Source organism: Lepidochelys olivacea (genome assembly GCF_965140295.1).
Source record: "Lepidochelys olivacea isolate rLepOli2 genome assembly, chromosome: 13".
Lineage (NCBI taxonomy): Eukaryota > Metazoa > Chordata > Testudines > Cheloniidae > Lepidochelys > Lepidochelys olivacea.
In genome coordinates this window covers 37,457,664-37,468,042 of record NC_140423.1, presented here as the reverse complement: position 1 = coordinate 37,468,042, position 10,379 = coordinate 37,457,664, and the positions used below count along the sequence as shown (strand labels likewise).

General features: G+C 46.3%; 1 protein-coding gene across 1 annotated transcript; it reads left to right on the top strand.

Moving 5' to 3' along the window:
• Positions 1-430: 430 nt before the first annotated feature.
• Positions 431-6,930, top strand: LOC311529899 (uncharacterized protein). Its single transcript, XM_084646207.1, has 6 exons — positions 431-569; positions 718-920; positions 3,110-3,245; positions 3,728-3,820; positions 4,895-4,959; positions 5,584-6,930. The coding sequence occupies exons 3-6, from the start codon at positions 3,200-3,202 to the stop codon at positions 6,166-6,168; spliced, it is 789 nt and encodes a 262-aa protein (XP_084502333.1). The 5' UTR covers positions 431-569; positions 718-920; positions 3,110-3,199; the 3' UTR covers positions 6,169-6,930.
• Positions 6,931-10,379: the final 3,449 nt, after the last annotated feature.

Here is a 10,379-nt window from a genome sequence, read left to right as displayed (position 1 = left end):
ATGGTAGCAGATGACAGAACGAGGAGTAATGGTCTCAAGTTGCAGTGGGGGAGGTTTAGATTGGATATTAGGAAAAACTTTTTCACTAAGAGGGTGGTGAAACACTGGAATGCGTTACCTAGGGAGGTGGTAGAATCTCCTTCCTTAGAGGTAACAGCTGCTATTTGGAGCCGCTGAGGACTATTCTGCTGCACTAACACAAACCCTCCCCATAAAGGAAACACACATTATAACAGAGACGACTGGGAACAAGCTACGGGAGTTATTCAGTATTTATTGTGCCAGTGGGGATCGAGGCTTCCTGTGACACACTGAGCAGGGCGGGGAAGGTACGTGTGATTTGTCTTTATTGAATTTTGCTTAGACTGGGAGTCTGGGTTTCCCCTCTCATGTTTCCTGTCAGAGCAACAGAGAGCTCAGCACAGGGAGGGGTGGCCGAGCCCTCTCCAGCTCTCTGGGTCTTGGCCCCAGGCCTCACCCTGTAGAGCTGCCATCCTGTCCTACCCAGGGTGATGGCTCCTTGGGCTAAACCTTCTGGCTCCTGTATCTCTTCTCTGTCCCCTTGGCTGGTAAGTGACCTGTGTTCTCCTGGACAGCCTGGGTCCCATTCCCTATCCCAGTCTTTCCCCCACAAGGCTGAGTGCTACAGGGCCCCATCGGGTCGCTGTTCCAGATGCCTGGATCCCATTCCCATCCTGGTCTCTCTTCTTCCTCCAGGGGTTCACCAGGCCTCCTATTTCCAGCTCATCTCCCCGCAGAAGGCCCCCGGTCTGCCCAAGCACCTGCATGTGATGAGGGTGAATGACTTGGTGCTCTCAACCTATGACAACAACACCGGCAGGCTGGCTCCCCGTAATGGCTACACCCTGGGCAACCAGGACAGCCAGCAGTTCTGGAGAGCATGCAGCGCTCTCTGCCTGGTCAGTGACTCCTGGGTGGAGACCAAGTACCAGGCCCTGGTGTGGGAGGTGAATTCCAGCTCCCCCCCCAGCACTCAGCTTGGCTTGGAAAAGGGATGGGTGGGTGGCTCAAAGGAGGTAGGAGGGAGCTGGGGGAGGGGACACCAGAAGGGAGCGACTTCCCTGATATATAGTGGTTAGGCTTGGTGGGGGAGAGGGCTGGGAGCCTGGATTCCTGGGTTCTGTCTTTGGGTATGGGATGGGCTACGGAAACTGTCAAAGTTAAAAGTATGCACAGAGCTATAAAAATGTTTGGAAAACTGTCTGTGAGTTTATTTTCACAAACAAACTTCAGTACTTCTTCAGGACTGGAAGGTTTCTTAAGTCGTCTTGAAAAAGCCTGAAGCTCACTCCACAAATCTGTAGCATCAATGTCTTTTGAATTTTCATGAGTCAATGCTGACTCCAGTTTTATACACAAGTTTCTTATCTGTTTTGCTGTTTCCTTTTGCAAGCTGTGGATATCATATAGAAAGCCAAATACTGACTCTAGCTGCTGCATCTGTTGAAATCTTTCGTCAACTGAGTGAATAGCAGTATCAAGGACTGCGAAGTAGAAATTCACTTTGAACCTTTGTTTTGAGTTCTGAATGGGTGTGTCTCATCCTTCATACAAAACCTGCTGTTTCTTTTGCCGAATGCGAACTGGCTCTGGTTCAAATTCTGTTGGAAAGTCTATTTCTTCAGCAAGCTCAATCTACCAGTGTTCTTTTGAACCCTTCATCTCTTCTGAATTCCTCCAGAATATTTTTAGTTTGCTGCAGTTTTTGAATAGCAGAATGTATGTTCAAGTTCTTTTCCTGAAGCTGCTTACTAGTGAGGTTAATCTCGAAAAGGATATTATATCACAAAATGAGTGAAGTCACAAATTTGAACTTGGAAAGGCCATTTGCAAGAACTTCTGCATCTGAATGTGCTGTATTGCCAGATGATCCAGTAAAGGTAGTAACATCAGAAATTTTAATTAGGGCATCATAAATGTTTCCCAAGTTCATAGAGAAGAGGCTTCAAAGCATCAATGCAACTCTCCCATCTTGTCTGACTAAGTGGTTTTACAGTTAGAGGATTCACATGGTGAGACAGAATCTCCCAACGGCGTGTTGAGCCTGAGAAAAAGACATAAACATGTTGCACCGGGTCAAAGAAACTGCTTGCCTCCAAACAGCATCATGCAGCATCATTGACAACCAAATTCAGAGAATGCGCACTGCAAGGAATGAAAAAGGCCCTAGGATTGATTTCCGTCATTCTCCTTTGCACACCATTGTCTTTACCCTTCAGATTACTCCCATTATCATAGCCTTGGCCACGTAAGTTTTCAACAGATAATGACATTGTTTCAGTCATAAATGCTCCAGTCATCTCCTTCAGCGGTACAAAACCCCAAAAATGTTCTTTTATGAGCACTTCTACATTATCTTCATCTGCAGACTTTTCCATATCCACAAAACGAATGATCATCTTCCTTTGTTCAATGCGACTCGCACCTGTTGTACAGCCCAGTGTTATTGAAAAGCATTTTGCAGAATGGGCAGCGTCTACAATTTTCTTTTTAATGGCATTTGCTAGGATTTGAATCACTTCATTCTGCATATTTTTTCCTAAGTAATGAACCTGTGTTTCACAATCAGTTATTTTATGTAGATGCTCCTCCATGACTGGATCAAACAAAGCGAGGTATTCAATGAATTTTAAAAAGTTTCCATTACCTGGAGTATGTCATTTTTCATTTCTGCCGTGGCTGTGGAATGCTAAATTTTGCCCACTGAGAACTCTCAGTAAAGCAATCAGAAGCTCTAATATTTGTTGCCAATATTCTTCTTTTTCCTTGATCACTCGTAAATTTTCTTCATCGATAGTTTTTCCTCTTTTCAATTGTAATTCAAGTTCTTTCCAATTTTGAAAATATTCCAAATGTTCTGTACTTTGTTTATGTGAAGAGAGAATTGAAAATATGTTTTTCCAGTCCTTTGAACCATTTTCAGTAAGTGATGTACCAATTGTTTGATTTCTAAACAACTTGCAGCAAAAGCAAAACACAGAGTCCTTCGACACTGAATATTGTAACCAGTTTTGATTAATTTCTTCCCCATTAATGAGTTTCCTCTGGTAATGCTGAGCAGAGAATTTCATTTTATTTCCATCCTTAGGAAAGGGAAATTCATGAACTTGTTCGGGTCCAAGTTCCATGAGAATTTGCCGCACACTGTCACTGTGCCCCAGAAGCCACAGCATCAGAGATGTGTGAGCACATCACCAGCGTGGACACACTGCCTCAGATACAGGGTGGGTACCAGTGCAGAGTGGAGGCTTGTAGGCAAATTTGGAAAGCATGGTCTGGCAGGCAGGGTACATGGACCTGGCACATGATGCAGTGCAGACATACCCTTAGACTAGAGAAGAAATGAGGTGGGGAAGGAAAAGGACACATGGGGCAGGGGGTTTGATAGCAAGACCCCAAATCTCCCATCCTAGGGTGGGGTCAGGACTCAGCCACAGCTGGGGAGGTGGTAATGTTGTCTGGGTCCCTCTCTGGCCCAGGACTGCCTGGGTGCTGGTGGCTCATTAAACACTGTGTCCCTGCCCCAGAGAGACTGTCTGGGTGTCAGCTCCCTGCAGGCTGGGGGGAGGGGGAATTGCACTCCGGGAACCCAGGGAAGAAAAGGGTGTGTTGGTGACGCCCAGAGAGGAAGGTCAGGGGAAGGGGGCGGGAATGCCCAGCTCTGCCTGATATAACCTGGTCTCTTTGTGAGCATCTCATGTTGCAGAGGATCCTCAACAGAAACCCCCAGCTCCATCCACCCTAGAGGGAGACTCCCCGACAGGGACAGGGACAGTGACTGCAAACACAACTCCTACCTGTGAGTATCTTCCTCATGACCAGCCAGCCCAGGGTTGGGAAAGCAGAGGCTGCGGTTTGGGATTGAGGGGTACTGGCAGAGTTGTGGGAGGAGGGGGGAGCTCCTTCTCCCCCAGTGGTCAGCTAGTTACATGCAGAGTTGCCAATTTAGTCCTTTTCCAACTAATTGTTCTAACTGGAAAAAAATCCATTCAGTTGTTGGTTGGAAATTCGAATTGAAATTGAACCATATATCTATAAATGTATATATATATTATATGTATAAAATGTATATAAAAATCATCATACATTCAAATGCTGGTGTTTATTTGTGTTTTTTGATGGTTAAAAGGTGGTGACAAGAGTTAGCGCCAAATCACCTTGCCAATGAAAACTTAAGGAACTTGCTTGTAGCAACCAGGCAGTCACAGGAAGCTTAACTCCTTTTTTGATTGAAATTTTGTGAAAGCTTATGCATATATAGAAGGAATTAATATAATTTCTCATTCTTTCAACAGCTAGATTAGTATGTTTTAGTGACTTTGCTCCAGAATGCTTGATTTGTGACTAGGAAACGTATAAATATATGTTTCCTAGAAGGACAAGATATTTAGAAAACCTTATTTGCCAAGGTTGTTATCTTGCACCATCACTGTCTCAAAGAGTTTCTGTACTTTAAAAAAAATTATATTAAAATTAATTTTTCAAAAGTAAATTTAAATTAAATACACTTTAAAAATATTTTTGTTTTGCTTTTACTGTGGTGCTATACAGCCCATCTTCACCCCCATGATCTTATCCCTTGGCCCTCAGCCCACTGTAAATTCAACAGCCCCTCTAATTTCAATTCCCAGGGAAAACACTGAGCCCAATTCTGGGCTAGCAGGGGGCTGCAGGTTGGAACTGAGGGGCACCGGCAGAGCTGGCGGGGAGAGGGGAGCCAAGGACTGGGATAGCAGGGGGCTGTGGGTTGAGATTGAGGGAACTTTGGTGCACTGTTTTCTTTTGAGCTCTGTTCATGGACTCCTGGCTGGGCACAGAGTTGTTATATGTCAGGATCTTGTTCTTGTTTCCTCACCTCTTTATCTCCACGCAGGGCAGCCCTTTGTACTTACTGGGTGCGACAGAGGAGACATGGCCCAGTCAGATAGATCAACGGTGGTAAGTGGGAACCCAGGTGAAGCAGGATTCTCCCAAGGCAGGACCCTGGGCTTTCCCCTCCCCTTCCTCTCTCAAGAAAATTCCCCGCCGCCCCCCAAAGATAGTGTTGCAGGCCCAGGGCACATCTAGGAGACTTTACTGCAGATACTTCCAGGGCTGCCCAATTCCTGTCCCAGGTGCCTGGTTGCTCTTGGAACCAGGGTTGTGGGGGGGGGTCTTCAAGCATCAAACATTCACAAAAGATCAGATGAGCTAAGGTCAAAGGGCTGCAGCTCCACTGGAAGCGGTGGACCAGACCCCAGCTGGCGTATATTGGCAGTAGCTCCATTGGTGTCACTGAGCCAGATCTCCAGCTGGCTTTAACGGGCCATAGTGTCACTGGCGTCAATGGGCCATACTCCCGCTGGTGTATGTCAGCCGTAGCTCCACTGGGGTGAGAGAAGAGGGGTCATTGTTGCCCTGAGGGATTCATTCCTGGTGTCACTGAAAAGTTTTTCCCTTGATAGAAACAGAAGTCTCCTGACGTCTCCCAGTCCAACCCCATGTGCACATGGTCTTCTCAAGCTGCCTTGATCCTTTTGCCAACTGCACCCTTCCCTTCCCTCCACTTTGTCCCCACCCCAGGGCTCCAGGCCAGTCACTGGATCATTGGTCCCTCGGAAGGACTCCCCGGGCACAGACATCTTTCGCAACCTCAGTGGAGACTGCATCGTCCGTTCTGACCTGGGATGCTACCTGCAGATGACTGAGTTCCTTGAGAAGGGGCACAACATCAAGATCCAGGGCCTACACCCTGCGTGCCTGGGTGGGGATCACTATGTGGGCAGCAGGCAGGACCCCAATATCTACATCATCAAAGGCAGTTCCTACCGGGTGGTGCAGGACCTAAGTACAGATAAGGGAGCTCAGGTCTTTGAGCTGCATCCCAGGTGCCACGGTGGGGACCACTACGGGAGGGTTTGTTGGACCTTCTTCATCATTTTCCAAAACCAGGGTGTAATCCACAGCGTGAAAAATTTGAGGATAGCTGAAGGTGAAAATAATGTTGTCCTGCCCCCTGAATACTGCAAGGGGCTCTACTACTTCGGGATCGATCATTTCCTAACCCTGATCAAGATGGATGAGAAGCGGGGGGCTCAGTTCTTCCTGTACCCAGACATGAGATTTGACAAGCTGGACTCCTTCTACTCCATCCACCCAAAGTGCTGAACTTCTTCCCTGGGGGCTTGACGCTCACCAAGGGCACTCAACTGGTGGCTGGGAATGCATCAAGACCCTGCACAATGACTCCGACTCCCCCATCATCTGGTCCGACAAGGTCACCCGCAAGGTGGGCTACGCCAAGCAGAAGATGTCCAGCATTGAGCACAACTGGAGCATCTCCACTGAGATGTCTATTGGGGCCAGAGAGCTCACTAAGCTCATCACCCAGGTCCAGTTCTCCCTCAGGGCCGAGTACGGTGGGAGAAGCGTCTGCACAGAGCAGGAGGACTGGAACGAAGCCCGAGAAGAAGAGGAGTCAATCCAGGTGACCCTGGAGCCCCAAAAGAACCTGTACATCTGGCAGTACCGCCTCAGCATAGGTCAGAAGCCCGTCCTGTTCTGCAGGGACCTCCAGTTCACCAAAGAAAACAACCCACCCGACCGCATCCCGCTGCCTCCAGTCCCCTAAGTGCTCATGAGGATGGAGAATGCAGCACCATGATGCTAATCTGGTTGTGTGCATGTGAGTTTCTTTGTCCTGTTATTGCTCCTTCAGATCTTTCCCTGAGCTGCCCAAAATTTCTCCCATCCCATCCCGACTGTTTCTCCTCCTGGTTTTCCTCCTGTTCCCAGCTGTACCCAAATCTTGTTTGCAATGAAGATGGTTTAATTAAACTTCCTTTCCTTCCTATTATTATTATTACAGCTGGTCAGAAAATGGTGTTTGATTTTCTTGTGGAAAATTTAGACTTTCTATTGAAAAACAAAAAATTGACTAAAACCTGCTGAAACCCCAGAAAATTGGGCAGAAAAGCGCTGACAACTGAAAACATTTGCAAAAACATGCCAAAAACTGAAAAGTTATTGGCAAAAAGCTGCCAAAACAAACACAAATTTGCTGAAAACTGAATTTTTTTTTACTTGTAGCCAAGCATTTTCAGGTTTTCTGACCAAAAAATGTCAGTTTTTGACAGAAACTAACACTTGCTGTGAATATATATATATATATATATATATATATAATCCAATTTTCCCTCAAATCTAATGTTTCAACCAGCGTTCATTATGACAATACACAACCTGCCCAAACTTCTCTCCCCACCCCTTCTGCTTTTTCAGTTCTCTTTCATCCACCTGCTTCACAGCCTTCCCCAAACCTCCTGCCAAATCTTATCTGTAATGTCAGTGATTGAATGGCGTGTTTTCTCTCCAATTGTTACTGCTACTCACAGCCTAGAATTTGCTTTGGGGTCCCTCAGAGTTAAGAGTCCAGTGGAAACCAGAGGAATCCCTGAAGTGTTGTAAGTGAGAATGGGGGTCAATACTTTGGATTTGCCCTGGTGCCAGAGTAGATATGAAAGCTGAAATCTAGCATATTGCATTTGCTGTCCATGTCTGAATGAAATTTTATTAGGATAATCCCGTATTACTGAGTCCAGGGAGCATTAGCATTCTCATTTTAATGCTAAGCTCTTGCCAGGTCTACTTCTACCATGGTCAGTACTGCTGCAGTCAACATAGTATGTAATCATCAGTTTTACGGATCAAATGTCCTACGGATGTACGGAACTCAAAATATACTCCATGGCCATAGATAGACCAGTGTTGGGGCCCAGGACTTATACCATAGACCAATCACTTAGTCAGCTTAATGACTTCACCTCTGGAAGAGCCGATAGCTAGGTCGGAGGGAGCTCTCACCAACATAGCAGTGTCTACACAGGGGGTTAAGGTCAGTATAACTACATTGTTTGGGGTGTGGATTTTTTTCACACCCCTGAGTGATGTAGTTACAACAAAGAAAGTATGTAGTGTAGACCAAGCCTTATTTATAATCATCAGTTCTTCAGTCTCTCCAATATATTTGTCAGACTTTAAGTGACTCTCTGAAGCACTTGGTCTGAAGGTGTCCTACTAACCTGGTCCCAGGCTTTCTAGTGTGGGGTTTGAAAGGGACAAGTATAAACTAACAAAAGCAGCTGTTTAAAGTTATTGTGGGAGGTTCTCTGGGGCCATTGACTTGGGCTGAGGAAGGAGAAACATGCTAATGGCATGGCATAGTTAAAATCCAAGACATATTTCCTTGAGGATGTGCTACGAAGAGAGCAGACACAGCAGGGCAACTTTCAGACACTGATATGAAAGAGACAGCAAGCGATACAGCCTCCGAAAGGAAGTCTCGCCGTTTCTTCCCAGCCTGGTAAGCCTGGCCCAGGAGAATGGGGACAGATAGCTCAGTGGTTTGAGCACTGGCCTGCTAAACCCAGGGCTGTGAGTTCAATCCTTGAGGGGGCCATTTAGGGATCTGAGGCAAAAATTGGGGATTGGTCCTGCTTTGGGGGGAGGGATAGCTCAGTGGTTTGAGCATTGGCCTGCTAAACCCAGGGTTGTGAGTTCAAACCTTGAGGGGGCCATTTGGGATCTGGGGCAAAAATTGGGGATTGGTCCTGCTTTGAGCAGGGGGTTGGACTAGATGACCTCCTGAGGTCCCTTCCAAACCTGATATTCTATGATTCTATGAATGCAGGACACATGGTCTGTCCAAGTGTCTGGCAGGGCTTCACTGGTGAGTTCAGCAAAGCTCTGAGGTCCACCATGACGACCCCAGTTTATACACCCGGTGTTGGGGTTCACTGGAGGACAATCTTCTTCTTTTCTACTGGACACTTGATGCAGCTCTCAGATTTCTGGTCTGTTACTTTCTCTGCAGCTTCCATCGAGATGGCACAGCCATGTTTTCTCTCATTCTTTGCTTATCTGAGGCTCTTGGTTTTCTTCTTTTTAACACTGCATTCCTGAATTAAAACAGCCAATTAATTGGGTCCCCCCCTTTTAAAGCAATTTCTTTGAATGTTTCAAAGTCACACATACGTCGGGTGCGTCTGCCTTTCAATATTCATTTTCCTTCCCGTGCCAGACAATCCCTATCAATTCCAGGAGGCACCAATCAGTCTGAAAGAAAACAGGCACAAGCTTGTATAGTTCTTCTACACGTAGCAGACACGGGGCCAGCTTTTAAAAGGTGTTTAGGTGCCTGAAGGTATGGGGTGGTGCCTAGTGGGAATTTTACAAATGCCAGGTGTGTCTGTAGGAGCAAGAGCTTCCTGAGTTGAGTCTTGCATTGGCCTCCTGGAAATCAATGGGACCAAATCCGTCCCTTCAAATCTGTGCTTACACCTTCCCAGTGCCCTCCTCCCAGCTTGGAAACCTGGCTCAGCCGCTTCCCATTCCCCAGCTTCTCTCCAAAATCTAGTTACCAAGGCAGATGATTTCATTATGTTTTCTCTCTGTTTTCTCTCATTATTACCTACAGCCTGAATTCTGATTTGGGATCGTTTAGGGGTTAAATCTTCTGCCAAAATGCAAACAAATTGTGAAGCCTAAATAAAGAATCTATTTTTCAGCATTCACTAAGTTGTGGGGTTGAATTTCCTTTGTTTTCCCCTTGGTTTGGGGTCTATAGAAGGGTAAAAATGGAGGTGAAAGCAGCAACGCAGGAGGAAGCCAGGAAGGGACTGGGAGCTTGGGATCTCTGTGGAGATGATGATGGGAAACCTAAAATAAACAGGGACATTGGGGGAAATGTTGATACTGCGAAAAACTGATAAATGAGTTTGGGGAGAGGAACAAAGAGGCATCACAGGCCTAAGACTCTTCATGGGCATGAGGCTCTTCACCATAGGGGAATTAAGATTAACTGGGACCCTTGTCACAAAGAACTTTTGGGCCCCCTGTGATGCTCTGTACCTTGGGGGAACACCCTACAACCCCATGTTCATCATTATAATATGATTGTGTGATCATTATAATATGATCAGTGCAAAATTTGTCATGTTGGGTGTCTTTGGAAGGCTCATGATGCACTGAGCATGGTTGTTATAGTAATGTTATAGTAATCGTTGTTATAGTGATGTTATAGGTTGTAATTTCATGTATATAGTTATGAGGCTGAAAATGTGTCCTCATGACTTAAAACAAGCCCAGGCAAAAACTCTCCAAGAACAGAGGGACAGTTCACACCGCATCAGGGCATGTATGGGACAAACCCAACCCAGCCTCACAAGAACAAAGGACTCTGGCCTAGGCAGCAACCAAGGATCTGTTGGACTCTTGATTGAGTCACCCCCCCTTCCTTTGGTCAATCTGGGACTGCAATGAGGTAATGCTCACCTGACTCTGAAGTTGGGGGGCAAAGCCAAGAGGGAAGAAAGGACATG